The 18,047-nt window shown below is 41.7% G+C and overlaps 2 protein-coding genes and 1 non-coding gene across 3 annotated transcripts; 2 read left to right on the top strand and 1 right to left on the bottom strand.

Annotated features, from left to right (window-relative positions):
- The first annotated feature begins 38 nt into the window (after nt 1-38).
- trnas-cga (transfer RNA serine (anticodon CGA)) lies at nt 39-120 on the top strand. Its single transcript has one exon. It is a non-coding gene; the product is annotated as a tRNA-Ser (tRNA).
- A 2,898-nt stretch (nt 121-3,018) lies between these two features.
- gpr180 (G protein-coupled receptor 180) lies at nt 3,019-9,502 on the bottom strand. The gene is made up of 10 exons (XM_030066945.1): nt 9,291-9,502; nt 7,583-7,726; nt 7,087-7,181; nt 6,540-6,651; nt 5,957-6,137; nt 5,750-5,799; nt 5,439-5,596; nt 4,708-4,905; nt 4,473-4,550; nt 3,019-4,037 (listed from the first exon to the last, which is right to left on the bottom strand). The coding sequence occupies exons 1-10, from the start codon at nt 9,427-9,429 to the stop codon at nt 3,882-3,884; spliced, it is 1,311 nt and encodes a 436-aa protein (XP_029922805.1). The 5' UTR covers nt 9,430-9,502; the 3' UTR covers nt 3,019-3,881.
- Nucleotides 9,503-10,545: 1,043 nt separating this feature from the next.
- On the top strand, nt 10,546-17,994 carry tgds (TDP-glucose 4,6-dehydratase). Its single transcript, XM_030072014.1, has 12 exons — nt 10,546-10,756; nt 10,967-11,033; nt 13,235-13,303; nt 13,469-13,559; nt 14,123-14,271; nt 14,372-14,470; nt 14,589-14,648; nt 14,812-14,855; nt 15,052-15,217; nt 15,805-15,860; nt 16,048-16,145; nt 16,721-17,994. The coding sequence occupies exons 1-12, from the start codon at nt 10,710-10,712 to the stop codon at nt 16,813-16,815; spliced, it is 1,041 nt and encodes a 346-aa protein (XP_029927874.1). The 5' UTR covers nt 10,546-10,709; the 3' UTR covers nt 16,816-17,994.
- Nucleotides 17,995-18,047: the final 53 nt, after the last annotated feature.

The raw sequence follows: 18,047 nt of genomic DNA, 5'->3' as shown, positions 1-18,047 counted from the left end.
TTTTATATAGAGATGTGGAGCCCGTTCAGACATGCGTAGTCACGGTGGCCGAGAGGTTAAGGCGTTGGACTCGAAATCCAATGGGGTTTCCCCGCACAGGTTCGAATCCTGTTCGTGACGACTCAATATTTATACTTTTTTATATTATTGATCATCTCTGTAATCACACAGGTGAACATCATTGCTCGTGGAGGACGTCTCGCTGTTGTAATTAGACCAAAACACCACCGTTCGCATGTCATTTTAGCACAAGGGTTATGGGAAGACCCATGTCAAACAAGTGTGTTATGTGCACTGGAGAAAATTAATTAATGTGCTTAATGATGGTTTGTGTTGTTATGATGTTCTAGCGACGATACAATCAAGTAATCTGGTCTAATCTGGGGTCCCACTGCAGTGAATTTATAATGTGCTGCTGTAAGTATTTCATATTACCCGATACCCATCACAGGAAAGTCTGGATTCATGCTTACTATCCCTTTACAGCTCCCATATTTCCACAATTATGGAATATATAGAGATTAATATATAATTTATAATTGAATGGGAAATTATGAGTTGCTTTATGTAGTATGCATACTGCAAGAAAGAGAAGAGGCCGGTTTTCTGTTTTTAGTGGTTTGCTTTACTCAAGCTGAAACTAAATCCAACAATCTGAGGAGATAAATACGCAGCTAATGTGGTCTGCATGATGCAACACGACCAGAGGCTTCACATTTAGTTACAGTCTAATTATAATAAGATTGTCATTGTGGAAACGGGGAGCTGTGACCAAAAATAAAAAATAAAAAATAAAAAAAAGAGAAACTCCAGCGCCTCTGCATCATACACAAACATGCAAACATACATATTTGTATTGCTATAACACACAACAACTTATAAAAAACGGCGTAAAGTACAACTCAGATTGCACATTTTGGGATTTAAAAAAAAAAAAAAAAAAAAACGCTCACAAAGGTTCATATTCAAGTATAATGTGACATATAACCACTGTGGATTACTATTTTTAGTTTTCCACACAGTCTGGAATATTCAGAATACCAATCTGGTGACTGGAAAACATCATGTGGTGAGATGATCTTGGAGGGTTGTGAAATTCATTTAAAAAGCGAGAAGGAAAAAACGTGTTTTTGCTGCTTCAAGGCCGAAGCGACTGAGAACCACTTGGCCAATTGCAAAATCAAGAATTAAAATAAAATAAAACAGCAGTTGTGTGTGTGTGTGCGTGCAAATGTGTTATTTATAGGCTTTGCAATGTTGTTGTTTTTTTTAAACATGAGAAATAAAAATGTCAATCAAATATAAAATCATCTGTACAGTAACTGATAGGTTCTCTATATTTAAAGGGCCGCATTCCAAATATACATTTTGACAAATAAATGTATAATAAATAAATTACGTCGGTGTCCGTGTTCCATGCCAGCAGCAGTCAACTGTCCATTTTCTGTAACATGCAGGTCCAGTATGAAGTCGGGTATTTACGATGAATAAATATGTTTTTAATGAGCCTCGGCAACAAAAGGAACCAAAAAAAAAATAGCCTGTTATGATCTGAACACTGAAGATTGCTCATTTTGCGGCTTTTATTTTGAAGTGAGTACTTCATTCCCTACATTTACTTAACCTCAGGTATTTCAGGTAAACTGGGGTCCTAATGTGAACGCTATTTTGAAGTATGTATGTATGAAATGACGAAATTCATCCATTCATCTTGGCTAAGAGAGCCTAAATATCTGTCCATCCAGCTGTGGACACATCTGTCCGTCCACTCTTTCTTTAGATCATCCATTTATCTGTGTACGTATTTATTAATCCACTGATTCATTTAATCCAGCTGCCTAACTCTTCCAGTGCACCCATATTTTTACTTCTCTATCCATCTACTCATTCCTTCGTCCAGCCATGTTTCCATTTATTCGCCCATCCAGTCATCCGTTCATGCACCTCCACCCATTTATCCACTGATCCGCTGTCTACACAACCACATGCACATTCATCCATCCATCTTTCCATCTCTCTTTCCAAAATAAGTGGAAGAACACAAGCGTCCATCTTATTAAATCTGATGCATTTCAATAACCAGCGCTTTCAGACAAAATGAACATTTGATATCAAATATCGTCACGTTCAACTTTGGATCCTGCCTACGCCTTGACACTTTTCTTAGCTGCAGTCATTTGAAAGATGGATGTCCTTTATTATTCATGAATCTTGCCTGGTGCTGCTTTAAAGGGAGAGTTCACCCACTTTGAAAAATGTGATATTACTTCACTTCCCTGTTCTGTAGGACAGTAGTGGTGCTGTCTTTCTCTCACTGTTACTGAGTGCTGGATACTGGCTCAAAATGCTAAATGTTAGCCTCCTGCCATTGAAGTAGACTTCCCCCCAGCTAACACTTTTAAAAATCACTGTTTTAATCCACTCAATGAAGGTTTAGCATCAAATTACAGGTGTCGCTTTACTTAACTAATATGTCATTACTGAGTGCATGGGGAAAATACTTTTGCTCAAGTTATTTTGATCATTTGATATTTTTCCTGTTGTCAACATCTGGACAGATCTGGTGACATCTGCACCTCCTTTCAAGTTTGAGTTTGATGATGGCGGCCAGAATTTTTTGCAAACCGAAATGCTGTAAAAAAAAAAAAAAAAAAAAAAAAAAAAAAAAAAAAATGGTAGAATTATTTTCTTGAGCGGTCTCAGCTCTCAGTGCTGATCCTCAGTTTATACCTCAGTTACTGGATCTTTCCAGATGTTGATGAGAGAAAAAATGCAGTTATAAACAGTAACTGAGTTCAGTCATCACATGTGCATTTTAGTTTGGGGAAAGCGACACTTGTGCAGTGATGTCAAACCTTCTTCGAGTGGATTAAAGCGGTTATTTTTAAGAATGTTAGCTGGGGGGAAGTCTACTTCAATGGCAGGAGGCTAACAGTTAGCATCCAGCCAGTATCCAGCACTCAGTAACAATGAGAGAGAAAGACAGCACCACTACTGTCCAACATTACAGTTAGGGCGTGTGTGTGTGTGAGCAATAATATCACATTTTTCAACATGGGTGAACTATCCCATTAAGAGAGAAGAAAAGCTCAGCAGTAGTTAGCACAGGCAGCATCTCAGAAAACACTGCCTTGCACCGGGTCACCTGTTATTTCCTGTGATTCCACCATCTACATGATTATCAACTCCAGAAATGCCAAGCTGATATCTGTGTTGTGGAGCATGATCCTCTCATGTTGCCTTGGAAACAACAAACCTGTCAGCAACGTCTGAACGGAGAGCATCTCTACAGTCTGCGTGCTTGAGGTCAACATCTCTGGTCTGTGAGTGAACACAGACGATGCAGCTTCAGCGTTTTGTGGTTTGCAGTTTAACCTCCGGGAACTTTAACCACCCGTGTGTTTGTACTTTGTCCGTTAGATATTACGCCAAACACGTGACGGAGAACACAAGAAGGCACGAGAGGACATGACAAGAAAGGCCTTGTGTCTATTTCCTCTGTGGTGCTGCATTAAATACCGTCCCTCTTGCTCTGCGATGCCTAAAAATTGTTCCACTCCACTGGTGAGGCCCTCACATGGTGACGGTGGTTCCCATGACCAGAGGTAGGCTGTTGCCGTAAATATGTTCTCCTTGCCGCTCTGTGAGCCCTGCTGTGATTCACTGGGCATGCGGTCAGAGGGATGAGACTTCCTGGTGTAACAGTAAATATGTTCCCCTCTCTCGTGTGCCCGTTATTGCGTCCCCTCGATGCCGGTTCCAGCATCAAGAGGGCATTTTCTACGGTATACCAGCACTTCACGTCTCCTCTGCTTCGTTCTTAGTGGTCATGAGTCGCCCCGCTCCACATGGTGGAGGGGCAAAAGAGTCCCGGCGAGTGCTCAGTAGCGCCCCCTTTGGTTGGCCCTGGACATGGTGAGGGGCAGCGACACAGAGGAGAGCGAGGAGACCTCCCAGTAGAGAGAGCGAGAGAGGAAGAGCTGGTAAAGAATCACCATGGAGATGGCCTGGCAGAGGATCACGCCAATAGTCACCATCTGCACGGGGAAACGACACGAAACAGGGAGGAGGAGGAGACAGAGAGACAGGAGACGATGTGATTAAGAAGAGAAAAAAGAGGGAAAATGTAGGACTAAAACGTAGATACTGGACTTTTGAATACAGAGTGAAATTGTTTGAACACTTCATATCTTTTAGACATTTTCAGGGGCTGTAAAAAGATTTCTCGGTCAAGTTTAATAGTTTGAACGAAGGGTTAAGTGGGACTATGAGAGCTGACTTGCTGTGTTTTCATGCAAATAGTTTCATGCAAATTGAACCACTAGCCTGTGCCAACTGAGGGCACATTTTACCTCCTGAAAGCCCCCTGTGCTTTATAACAAACTCAACCCAGCTGATAAACAACACACTTCATTTCACATTTTGGTAGCTTGGCTGAAAAGCGTGGTTTGTCTGTTAGTCTGAGTTCGTACCTTCTCCTTCTGGTGCTGGTTGAAGGCGACAGAGATGAGGACGAGGACGGGATGGCAGAGGAGCCAAAGGAAACAGCCCTGCAGGAAACACAGGTCACACCTCAGAGAGTACGCCAACAACTTCACAACACGAGTGACACTCTGTGATAATCAGCTACACCATGGGACACAGTCTATAGTCATTAATTACACCACACGGAAAACTGTGTGTGTGTGTGTGTATAATGTGGTTTACCTTGGTGAAGCTGAGGTAGAAGTCTCTTTTCAGGGTGCTCCTCTCAGTAGAGATGATCTGGTAGAGGACCGAGGCCAGCAGGAGAGCCAGGAAGACCCTCAGAGCGATGAGCAGGATCCCGGCCAGACTCTGCTGGGCGTGGTAGCTGTGATGCTCCGTCTCCGAGTCTGAATACTGCTCCCACAGCAGCAAGACACCCTGAAAGCACCACCAGGAGGGAACGCCGTGCTTGTTTTAAACAGCCCTGGCACGACAGCTCTGAAAATGCATCTCAGCCTAACGCGATTTCAAGTATTTTTTTTTTAACCGTTACTCCACGTGTGACATGTATGTGGACCAGCAACGTCATAATGTTAACGGAGGATAATTTGACTTGTTTGATCTGATCCACTTGCAAACCAAAATGTGAATAGTTACCCTTAAAAAAATATATAGTGGAACACTGTCTGCACATAATGTAAAACTCTGAAACACAGGATTCAAATAATAATAATAAACTGTAATGCATTTATACTTATGTGAAATCTGATGGATGTAATTAGAATCAATGCAATCCAAGATCTTCATATACACGTCCAGTGCTGTATTGATCGATTTGATGATTAATATGCCATCACACTGTGATTCATCCTATCAGAGATGAATCACACTGGCTAGACCTCCTCTGTAATTAAATATAAAAGCAATACAGACCACATAAACCAGAGAGGTGTATGAACTTTAGTGTGTACCTGTGTTACGACGCCCCCGACGGCGACAGCTGTGGCCGCTGGAGACGAATCCCACTGCAGAGGTCTGGACTGAGGCTTCCTGCCTCGACTCAAAGTCCAGCCCATACACAGACTCAGCAGCATGTACAGCACGGACACCTGGGACACCATGTCACACACTGCATCGACGCAGGAGAGGCCAGAGCGGACAGAGGAGGGCAGGAAACACAGATTACCTTTGTGTCCAAACATAAATTATTCTGAAATCAGCGGGTACAGAAGCTCCTTGTGCTGCTGTTTGAGTAAAGATTCAGAAGATAGAAAGGACTCACACTCAGCCAGGCTGCCCATCAGCGGCATCCCAATCCCATCCCTGGAATACCTGTGGAGGAGCAGGAAGAGGGACCATCACACCTTTATTTCCTATCCATGGAAATATTTCATATCAGACTTTCTCTGAGTTTCAATCAGCAGCTGTTCCTTCTGGATGTCAGGCCTTGATGACAAAAACATTAAATCACCTAAACGAGGTGGCTTACCTTGCCAGATGGATGTAGTTGCAGAGGGCGGAGACGCCCTGCAAGGCCAGCGCTGTGGACAGCACTTTGAGGACGGTGTGCATGGGACCGCCCTTCCTCAGAGCCTGGTACAAGGGCTGGGTGTAGATACAGGAGGCCACGAAGTAGGCCAGCAGCAGCAGGAAGTAGAAACTGTGGAGTCCTGGGGGGGCGGGGGGGTTTGATGGGGTCACAGGGGGAAAACAAAGGCAACAGTAAAACAGGTCATCCTCTGAGAATGATGCTGTTATCCTGGCTGACTGTATAAATGATGTCGCAACTCCTTGGGTCACTCATTAAAGGGGCACTAAGTAACACTGACCTCTACTGGCAATCAGTAGGAACTGCAACACCATGCACATTAATAAGTATTTGATAATACTGAATAAAACCACAACATTAATAGTTGTGTCAATGCACATTATAACCCCAGATATTCACATTAAGTGTTGCATCTAGAAAACCACATATCCAGATCTGGTGTCATGTTTTTTTTGCAGAGTCCTGGTGTAACCATGACAACTTATGAGTATCAGTAGGGGTGGAGTATTGTGGGATGTCTGACCCGTTTCCTCGGCACTGAAGTGCTCCAGAGGGTTTCCTGCCGAGTCGGCGTTAAATAACAAGACGGTAAACCTGAGGTCGGCGTGAGAGGGAATCACCGACATACCACCGTCCTGGAGAGAGAGAGAGAGAGAGAGAGAGGGGGAGAGAGAAATAAAGAGACAGAGAAGCAAAAGACAAATTTATTTATATAGCACAAAACCATACAGATCAACGTACGGTTGTTCAAAGTGCTTTACAAAAAGAATAAAATCCAGTTACCTAAAAATACTAGTAGATAAAAGCAGAGTAAGACAAGAAAAATACACTAAAATAGAAAAAACAATACGATATAACATAGTAATGACGTAAAATTAATAACACAGTAAAATAAGGAATAAATTCACAATAAATTATTCTACAGCTACTGGTGATATTACTACAACTACTAGTATTGCTACTGTTACTACTATTATAACCAGTAGTGTTAGTATTTTTGCTACAACTACTGTATGCTTACTACTAACTACTGATGCTTATAATACTTCACCTTGTGACAGTGTTGTTACCTGACATGTGTATCTGTCGGCGTAGAGGGCGTGCCAGGCTGTGGGCGACGGCTGATGAGGAATTGTCTGGTTGTGTTCCTCCTGACTGAGGGAAACTGGAGGAGGAGGAGGAAGAGGAGGAGGTTAGTCATCAGTTGTATGTTGCATCCCTTTACTACAACTTTGACACCCAGGAGCCTGTGGGTGGGCTTTTATTTGTAGTTTTTTGGGGGGGGATTGTTGCTCGTTTCCTTTCCCAACTATGTATTTAAGAGAAAAGTGAATTTGCTCGGGTTTCAATGGGGTCAAACAAGGAAAAGACAACGGGACGTGCCGTGACATGCCCGGACTTTATCTCGTCTCATGTAACAGGTTATGGGGTTTTGAAAAGCTGACACAGATATGTTCACTCTGTAGGGTTCATAGCTGATATTTTGTGTCAATATTCATTATCATGACTGTATAATGAGCATTTACGGCCCTTTATATCCAGTATGGGAGTGGGTGTGGCTCTTACTGGTGAGCTGGGCTTTTGCTAGCCTCTCGGAGCAGCTGAGGTTGTCCAGGCCTTCGTCCGCATCCTGGTAGAGCAGCAGCACGGACTGCTTCTCCACGGCCAGCGGGGAGTTGTCCAGCCTGCACACCAGCAGACCGTTCGCTCCTGCAGGACATCAGGAGAGAGGAGGAGGAGGACAAGTGGATTAGACTGGCGAGATGGGATGACCGGCGGGTAAAGCACATAATCTAAATCTGCACATACTCTCAGCCACTTGTGTAAACTGAATAGATTTGTGGTGCAATGGTCTCTGGGATTAGTGATTAGTTTGTGGCTGTAACGTTTCATGAGGCCCTCATTATCTTAAAGGTCACTATAGGTCATTTTATACAGTGACAAGTTTCAAAAAACAGTCTCACTGCAATAAAATGGCTCCTATGGGGGCTAACATCACCACACATGAATCGAATGTGGCTCAATGAATCCACAAGAGTCTCAGCTTTCCAGTCAAAGCCAGTTTATACAACTCCAAGACTGTTTAGGCCCCAGTCTGCTCAAATACACCATTTTGCAACAGGCCAGAAGAACACATTTGGACTGCATGGGATAGATAGATAGATAGATAGATAGATAGATAGATAGATAGATACTTTATTCATCCCGCAGGAAAGTCACAGTTTTTCAGCAGTATCCACAGATTACAGATTAATTAAAATAAAAAAAATCTAAGTACAACAGAATAAGATCTGAGTACAAGCCAGTGTGCAAAAAGCAATGTGCAACAAAAAAAACAGAAAAAACCGTGTGCATGGGTGTGTAAAATGTGCATAGAGGTAGGTCAATGTGCAAATTTAGAAGAAATATACAGTATACACATGATAAATAGCAGAAGCAATATAAACACTATAAACAAGGATTAAAAAAAAAAAAATAGAAATATGAACAATTTAAACAGATTAGCATAAGGCGGGCATGTCTGCAAAGGAGAGAGCCATGGCTGCCCAGAGAACCCATTTTCATTTAGATATCTGGAGGTCAGAGGTCATGGGAGCCCTTTGAAGATGTGCATGCAAGTTCTTCCCTCACCAAAATGAAGCCTTAATTTGGAGCAATGACTCTCCTGAGGTAACTTTATGTTTGTACAGATCTGTTTGGCTGTGAAACATGAGGAAAAAGTGCAAAAATAAAAAATAAATAAGTAAATAAATAAATAAAAAAGTGAAGAGTTCATTTGCAAAAACAGATAAAAGCCATCCTTAAAATCAATACACCTTTTTCACTGATACTGCTTGGAGTACACACACACATATATATACACACACACACACAAAGCATGATTTAGGATAATAAACATTATGCCAGGCTAAATAAACATATAAAAAATAGAAATAAATATAAAGTAAATTGTACTAAAATTCAAAAAAGTTTGAAAAGATTTAATAAATTCAAATGGAGATATCTGTTTTTGCAAATGAACTCTTCAAGTGTAAAAAAAAAAAAAAAAAAAAAAAGTATGTAATCATCAATGGATACATAATAATCATCATCAGCCTTAGTGATTTGATAAGCTAGTTCCAGCGGAGGAATACCAGCTTTAAAAAGGAGTAAATAAAGCAAACGGGGCTGACGACAGACAGGACCCAAGCAGTGAAGTGTTTTTGATCAGTTATTGGTGGTAAATATTGATCATGAGAAGTGACACGTTAGCAGCAACACGTCCAGTCTTTACCTTGGTACATGAATTTAGTGATGAACTGGCCGCTCTGCTCTCTCGCCGCTTCGCTCTGAAAAAGTCCCGTCACGGTTTTCCCCAAAACCCTCGGACCGCAAAGCAGAGCGGCTACCAGCGTGGCTACTAAATAAAACATGTTTCTTTTTCCCCCTTCTAATTTAACGTTATCAATAAATAAACGTCCGCTTGTCAAATGAATAGGTCCACGAAGCGAGAAGTAAACGCCGCTGCGCCAAGCTGGCTGCGGTGAGCCAGGACCGGGCCGGATGTTGTTGTCGGTCTTGCTTTCAAAATAAAAGGCGTAAAGGTTTTCGGCTTTTGAAAAATGAAAAGAACAAGTAAGAAATGGGCTGTTCGGAACAAAACAGATAATTAAAACACACTCAGTGCTATTATTACATCAAATAAGTAGGCCTTACAGTTGATACGAATTTACGTAAACATTATATACACATATTCCACTCTATAAATATTTTGTAGACATATTTTATTATACATACAGTCTATGCAAAGGTGCAGAGGTGAAAGGTTTATACATTTTCTATAGATGTATTTTAGTGCATTTCATTTTTTTATCAGTGTTATAGGGTAAGCAAAAGTCTTTCCATTTTTAATTATTCTTTGTTTTGAGGCACATTATTTACTTTGTTACTTGTGTTTAATTCTTCTAAAGATACATATTTCTCCTAGTGTCGGGAGGTATATTTTGCGTAGTTTACTATTATTCGTGTACAATGTCTGGACAACCTGTTGCTGTGACACCAGAATTTCCCAAGTTGGGATCAGTAAAATACATCAATCTATCCTTGATGATATACAGATTATGACATTACAGTGCATTGTAGTACATATTAATCTATTAAAAGCTTAAATGATGAGACTTAAAACACTTATTATAAATTAATAAAAACAATATAAATATACTAAAAAGCTTCCAGGAATATCTCCTATCTTAAAAAGTCTGTTTTATGTCGTAGCTTTACCACAATGGCTCATGAGTGCAATAATGACGTTTATTTTGAAAACAGTGAGCGGAAGCTGTGCTCTTATACTCTCTGTACATTGACATCGTTGACTGACGTTTGGCTGCGTTGGCTATGTTGACATTTTGATTGACGTAGAATGTAGCCTATCAGAGAGCGGAGTGATTTGTGACAGCCAATGGGAGAGCAGACGGACGCCACACCGTCAGGCGTCCCCACCCCGCGGCTGCCGCCCAGTTTCTACGTGTCCACATTGCCGTAAAATGCCTCCCACGACTGTCGCAAGTTGGACAGTGTACCTCCAGTAGTGAGGAAGAGTAAACATCAGTGTGTTCAGACAGCAGCCCCGCAGCTGAAGGTGCACACGGCTCGAGATGTTTCTGTGTTTATAGCCGGTTGACATGAGCTGGTCCCGGGCCGTGACGCGCACATCATGGACTTCAACAGGACGGTCTTGGTGACTGGAGGCTCCGGATTCATGTGAGTCCATGTAGTTCCCAATCCCGGATACACGCCGAAATGAAGAGCACGTCCTGTTTATTAAATGTCATAAGTCGTTTTCTGTTAGTTGTGTGTGATCGCCTGTAAACAAGGCGGCATTGATGTGCCAGATTATGTAACAGAGTTTGGTGCGGTGCCTTCCCCCTGATGAGAACGTCGTGTTCCTGTGTGTGTCTTGTCTCTCTCCAGTGGCTCCCATCTAGTGTGTTCACTAGTCAGAAGACATCCTGACTGGAAAATCATCAATCTGGATAATGTGAGTGAGTGTGTGTGTGTGTGTGTGTGTGTGTTAGGGTTAAAGGGAAGCTTCACCCATTTTAAAACATTTTATATTATTTCACTCATGTCCATGATAAGGTACAGTTGTGTGAAAAAGTGTTTGCCCCCTCCCTGTTTTCTTATTTTTTTGCATGTTTGTCACACTTAAATGTTTCAGATCATCAAACAAATTTAAATATAAGACAAAGATAACACAAGTAAACACAAAATGCAGTTTTTAAATGAAGGTTTTTATTATTAAGGCAAAAAAAAAAATCCAAACCTACATGGCCCTGTGTGAAAAAGTGTTTGCCCCCCCTGTTAAAACATAACTTCACTGTGGTTTATCACAGCTGAATTCAGTTTCTCTAGCCACACCCGGTCCTGATTACTGCCATACCTGTTCTCAATCAAGAAATCACTTAAATAGGACCTCTCTGACAAAGTGATGTAGACCAAAAGATCCCCAAAAGCTAGACATCATGCTGAGATCCAAAGAAATACAGGAACAAATGGGAAAGAAAGTTATTGAGATCTATCAGTCTGGAAAAGGTTACAAAGCCATTTCTAAAGCTCTGGGACTCCAGTGAACCACGGTGAGAGCCATTATCCACAAATGGAGAAAACTTGGAACAGTGGTGAACCTTCCCAGGAGTGGCCGGCCGACCAAAATTACCCCAAGAGTGCAGCTACGACTCATCCAAGAGGTCACAAAAGAAGCCAGAACAACATCTAAAGAACTGCAGGCCTCATTTGCCTCAGTGAAGGTCAGTGTCCATGATTCAACAATAAGAACGAGACTGGGCAAAAATGGCATCCATGGGAGAGTTCCAAGGTGAAAACCACTGCTGACCAAAAAGAACACAAAGGCTCATCTCACATTTGCCAAAAACATCTTGATGATCCCCAAGACTTTTGGGAAAATATTCTGTGGACTGACAAGACAAAAGTTGAACTTTTTGGAAGGTGTGCATCCTGTTACATCTGGCATAAAACTAACACAGCATTTCATGAAAATAACATCATACCAACAGTCAAACATGGTGGTGGTAGTGTGATGGTCTGGGGCTGCTTTGCTGCTTAAGGACCTGGATGACTTGCCATAAATGATGGAACCATGAATTCTGCTCTCTACCAGAAAATTCTGAAGGACAATGTCCGGCCATCAGTTCATGACCTCAAACTCAATCGCATTTGTGTTATGCAGCAGGACAATGATCCAAAACACACCAGCAAGTCCACCTCTGAATGGCTGAAGAAAAATAAAATGAAGACTTTGGAGTGGCCTAGTCCAAGTCCTGACCTGAATCCCATAGAGATACTGTGGCATGACCTTAAAAAGGTGGTTCATGCTCAAAAACCCTCCAATGTAGCTAAATTACAACAATTCTGCAAAGATGAGTGGGCCAAAATTCCTGCACAGCGCTGTAAGAGACTCATTACAAGTTATCGCAAACACCTGATTGCAGTTTTTGCTGCTAACGGTGGCCCAACCACTTATTAGGTTTAGGGGGCAAACACTTTTTCACACAGGGCCATGTAGGTTTGGATTTTTTTCCCGCCTTAATAATAAAAACCTTCATTTAAAAACTGCATTTTGTGTTTACTTGTGTTATCTTTGTCTTATATTTAAATTTGTTTGATGATCTGAAACATTTAAGTGTGACAAACATGCAAAAAAATAAGAAATCAGGGAGGGGGCAAACACTTTTTCACACCACTGTATGTGGGGCGGTAGTGATGCTGTCCTCTCATCATTTAATCTTTTGTCCTTTAATTAAAAATCACATGTGACCCCATCAGTGCAGTCCGATTGTATAATGAATATGATGCAGTTTAATTGATTACTGGTGTATTGTAGAACTGATTGATTGGTTGTTAATGAGAACACTTATCCCTGAACTGACTCTAATAAGACATGTGGATGAGATTGCACAGAAGTATGCAATGGTATGTGTGTATTTATGTATGCATATCTTAATATCCCAGGTTGTAGTGTCCTGTCATGGTCGAAAAAGCTGTTTTTAAAGAGATTTTTCCAACACTAAAACACTGAATACTTGGATTTTTTTTGTCTTAATTAAATACTTAAACAATATTGACAGCTTCAGCATCTGTATCAGCCTTCAAATATCACTCAAACCCCTTTGTTTGGTCATTAAATAAATATATTAATTTTTTTTTTTTAATCTTGTCCAGTTGGACTACTGCTGCAGCCCCAGGAGTCTGGAGAGTGTTGAAGATGGAGCGAACTACACCTTTATCAGGGTGAGCACTGATAATATTAATATCATATCACTACAAACAGCCTCTGACACCAGCTCCACCACTGTTCACTTCTATTTTTTTCATGTTTCATTCAGAATTATGTCCAGTTAACAAGTTCAGCGTGTGCATCTCTGTGCACTAAACTTCTGCTCCTCTCTTGAACAGGGAGACGTGTGCAACCCGCGGCTGCTCAACCACATCTTCAACACAGAAAACATCGACGTCGTCTTCCACTTGGCGGCCAAAACGCACGTCGGTGAGCGACAGGGACTGTTGTCGACACTAAACCCGGAGCTGATAACACAAGGCTTCTATTGTTGGTGAAATCTCCTCATTAGCTGCGCTGTGCTCCCCTGGGCTGCTAATCCACAACACCACAAGCTCCCAAAATAACACTGTTAGCACATAAACCAATGCAAAAAGTGGATTATGCCAGTATAAAAAAAACAAAAACAAAAAAACAATAAACCCTGGGACCCATTTTTTCAGGACATTAAACAGCTCTTTTCTCGTTATTTTCCTATATGAACTGGAAAGTAGATCCTGCATATAGCGTCTGCAGGAAATCTTTGCATAGTACTTTCACAAATTGTTGTAATTACATGAAAAAATCCACTTTGTTGGTGTTGGTTTATGTGCTAAAAGTGTTGTTTTGGAGATGTTTTGCTATGGAAGTGAATGGAGGGATAAAAAAAAAAAAAGAAAAAACAGCCCAGGGGAGCACGGAGCAGCTAATGAGGAGATTTCACACAAATGCACACAAATTTGGGGTTATCGTTTTCATTACTGTGCCTCCCCTGCCTCTGTTTTCTCCCTCAGAGGCGTCCTTTGTGTCTCCGTCCAGCTTCCGGCGGGTGAACATCGACGGGACGCGGGTCGTGCTGGCGGCCGCCCGTCAGGCCCGACACCGACTGCAGCGCTTCATCTACGTCAGCACCGATGAAGTCTACGGAGCCAGTCTGGACGAGGTGGCCACACACACACTCAGTAATCGATTGATTTATTGATAAGCTACCAGGGTGGACGGTGGGTGTACTTACTCCTAAATCCTTGTTACGCGCTGACCAGGTGTTTGATGAGAGCAGTCCAATGAGGCCCTCCAACCCGTATTCTGCTACCAAGGCAGCGGCCGAATACCTCGTCAAATCTTACTGGGACAAATACAAGGTACACACACACACACACACACACACACACACACACACACACACACACACACACACACACACACACACAAATATCATCGGTATGGTTGTTTAACGCTTCTTCATCTTTGCATCACCAGTTTCCCATCATCATCACCAGGAGCAACAACGTCTACGGGCCCAGGCAGTTCACTGAGAAGGTACGGGACACCGACTGAAGGCATGAGTTGGTGTCAGATTTCTTAGTTTTTAAAAAAGACAAAACAGTAGTGGGGAATGCAAATTAAGTTCATCCATGCTTTTTAGAGAAATTTATGCCACCTTGTCTCACACTGATAAGTCTGTTCTGTGTTTATGTCTCAGGTCATTCCCAGATTTCTAAATCTCTTGAAAATGAACAAGAAATGGTAAGCTTTTATTGTAATGTTCCTTCTGTTTGTGGCAGATTTTACCAAACGCTTGTTTTCTGTTGTGTTTTTTTTTTTTTTTTTTTTTTCAACATCCTCGTCCTAAGCCGCCTTCCCTAACCGTCTCACACATTCGATAAAGAAAAAGAAACGTGGCACTAAACCCGCAGCACTCCCATCCTTCTCTCTGCCTCAGCACCATCCACGGAACGCTCCCCAAATCCCGGCACTTCCTGTTTGTTGACGACGTCATCGAGGCTTTCCTGACAGTTCTGGAAAAGGGGATTGTGGGAGAAGTCTACAACGTGGGGACAAGCTATGAGATTCCCATCGTGCAGCTGGCCAGGGAGCTGATCAAGATGGTGGGTTTAATGCACCAGCGTGAGAGAAATGTGCAGTGGATATTTACAGAAGAGAGGTAGCATGAGTACAGAAAACTGTCCACAAACAGCACATGGTAATATTTACTGTGTAGACAATGCACAGAAATATGTAGGAATTCATGTTTTTGTGTGAGAATCTGCATGTAAAAAAGGAAATCCTTATGCATGATGCTTGTGCTGTCAAAATGCACTAGAGGAGTGCATTTAGTGAGGTGCAGATCTTAGATCTCACATCTCAGTAAAACAAAACCAAGTACACTGAATGGGAAATATGAAAAATAAAATGTAATATGTAGTGCTCAAGCTTACAAAAAGTCCAATATAAACGTTCTGCCTGTCAGTCTGTGGATGTGCAGCCTCCTAAGCAGACTGATGCCTGAATGTGACTGAGTTGAATATGATTTTAAGGCAAATTTGAGAGAGAGAGAGAGAGAGAGAGAGAGAGAGAGAGTGAGAGAGTAGAGGAGATAAAAACCTCCTCTGACTCCTTGACAGTGTGGCTTCTGTCCTCTGGTGGAGATAAACATCTGAGTGTGTGTGTGTGTGTGTGTGTGTGTGTGTTACAGGTAAAGAATGTGCCTGACTCTGAACTGAACGACTGGCTTGAGTTTGTACCTGACAGGTAAGTCAACATAAATCCTTGTTACACTGCCTTTTTCTGTCCAGTGCGTCTTCTCTAAGTGCAGCTGCACTGCTCCAAGTCAGACTCTTTTTTTCTAATTTGACATTTTAATCCGATTTCTCACAAGTATGCATGGATGTTTGGTCACATTTGGCTCTCTCTGACCTTCTGTTCCCTCGACCTGCAGGCCGCGAGTGGATCTGCGTTATCCCATCAGTTGTGAGAAGCTGCAGCAGCTGGGATGGAGGGCCGAGGTGTCCTGGGCTGAGGGCATCAGACAGACTGGTACACCAATATTATTATGTTTAATACACTGAAAACACTCATCCACTGTAAGATAGAAAGCAGGATGGAAACATCAGACGGACAGCTTTCCCAGTATTCCATAATCCGCAGGTTATTTCACCAAAATATGCAGGCGGAAAAATGCGGCCTTTAAAAATAAGTTAAATTACAAACAGTCTCACTGATGTTAATATTTGTTTTAGTGAACAGTGTAGACGTAATCCATGATTCTCCATTACAGATCTGGCATCCTGTGGAAGAAATAGCCTGAAAATGAAGTTACTTACATTTAGATACCAATATCCTATTTTAGCTTTCTATCAGCACAGAGTCAGTATTGGCTGTCTGTCCCCAAGAATAAGTACAGCAGCTGATAGTGTTTTTTCTGATAGTTGTGTATACAGTGTAACATACCATCCACAGGAAGTTTAAATTCTACTGTAAAAAGTGGAGAAAATACTTTCTGCCATATTCATTCAACACACAAAGAACTGGCTATGTTTGGCATTGCTATTCAGTATCCACTCCTAATTATCATGTTTGTGTGTGTGTGTGTGTGTGTGTGTGTCCTCCAGTCAAGTGGTACCAGGACAATCCGGACTTCTGGGCGGATACATCAGAAGTTCGAGGACCAATCGGCAGCAAGTTTGAAAGTGCTACCGACCAATGAGGAGCCTCAGCTGCTCCTAGCAATTTGACTGACTTTTTTTTTTTTTTTTCCTCTCAGGCGGTTTCTCTTAATTATTGGAGCAAGTCTGGAAGTTGCAAACCTTGCAAGTTGCAAGAACCGTGAGGTGCAGAGATTACTAACAAAGAAAAATCAGTGCATTAATGTTCATGCAGTACATAACGTGTGGACGACAGCCAAACTGATGCCGGTCTCCACATTATCCTTGGGCCACAAGGTCTTGGACTGCTGGGCAACATGATGGCAGATTTTCCCTAAAACCTGCTTCTAACAATTCAGCATTTCAGCTGGAACTGAATGCACTTAGGTCTCAGCGCTGATTTGAATTCAGCTGAGAAAGTGTCTTTTTTTTTTTTTTTTTTTTTAAGTTTGTTTTGTTTGTCCAGTCTTAAGCGTTCAAAGTCGGAAGTCAGCAATTCCCAGCAGGCAGGTTGTTATTCCAACTTCTATGCATTCCAGTCATCCAGCTCAGAAAAGAAAAAGCAGGGAAGAAAAACAGACATCAGTGCAACTTTGCTTAGCCGACACAAAATCTTACCCTGCAAGAATTTATTTATTTTTAAAGGTGCACGCTCCATCAGTTGTTAGTAACTGTGGTGCAGCTTATTTAAATATTATAAATATAACCATTTACCACAGACGTATTATAGAAGAAACACTGTGCAATGCCAAAAAAAATCTGATTTTGAGTGCATTTTGAGGATTATAAAGGTAAAAGTAGCACAGTGAAGTGTCCACGGTTTATGTCACCATGTTGACATGACGTCACATAACTGCATCTGATAAAACTCGGGTGGTTAAGACGTCTTTTGTGTTTCCTACTTGGGATTCCAACATGAAGGGCTATTCTACTCCGTTTTCCCTGGTAGGAAGTCACAATGTCTGTGGGCTGTAGCGTTAATATAATCTGTGAAAAATCATGTACACTTTCAGAGAGCTATATTGGTGATCGGGGATAATAAGAGCAAATAAAAGTGAATGGTAGTTGAACTGGTCAGCTCCCAGTTGGAATACATGGGGGAAGTAGGGAATTGCAGCCAAATTTATTTTCAGAGTCCAGTCAGTTTATATTGTTTTTGTATTTAATCCAAAGAGAAGTTTTTCATACAACACTGTAAGAAAGTATTTAACTGGAAATAAACAATTTCACAGTGACTTTGAGATGGACTGGTTTTGTTTCTGCTCCGCTATCTCAACATCTGTAGACTCTTCCA

Source organism: Myripristis murdjan, chromosome 2, assembly GCF_902150065.1.
Source record: "Myripristis murdjan chromosome 2, fMyrMur1.1, whole genome shotgun sequence".
Classification (NCBI taxonomy): Eukaryota; Metazoa; Chordata; class Actinopteri; order Holocentriformes; family Holocentridae; genus Myripristis; species Myripristis murdjan.
This window is presented reverse-complemented; position numbering and strand designations above follow the sequence as displayed.

Bases quoted from the DNA above. Each gene is read 5' to 3' on its own strand.
- gpr180 (XM_030066945.1), bottom strand. From the start codon at position 9,429: ATGTTTTATTTAGTAGCCACGCTGGTAGCCGCTCTGCTTTGCGGTCCG. The intron at 7,182-7,582 runs GTAAGAGCCACA...CTCCTCCTCCAG, and splicing joins AGCAAAAGCCCAGCTCACCA to TTTCCCTCAGTCAGGAGGAA. The intron at 6,652-7,086 runs GTAACAACACTG...CTCTCTCTCCAG, and splicing joins CCGACAGATACACATGTCAG to GACGGTGGTATGTCGGTGAT.
- tgds (XM_030072014.1), top strand. From the start codon at position 10,710: ATGGACTTCAACAGGACGGTCTTGGTGACTGGAGGCTCCGGATTCAT. The intron at 13,304-13,468 runs GTGAGCACTGAT...TCTCTTGAACAG, and splicing joins CGAACTACACCTTTATCAGG to GGAGACGTGTGCAACCCGCG. The intron at 13,560-14,122 runs GTGAGCGACAGG...TTTCTCCCTCAG, and splicing joins GGCGGCCAAAACGCACGTCG to AGGCGTCCTTTGTGTCTCCG.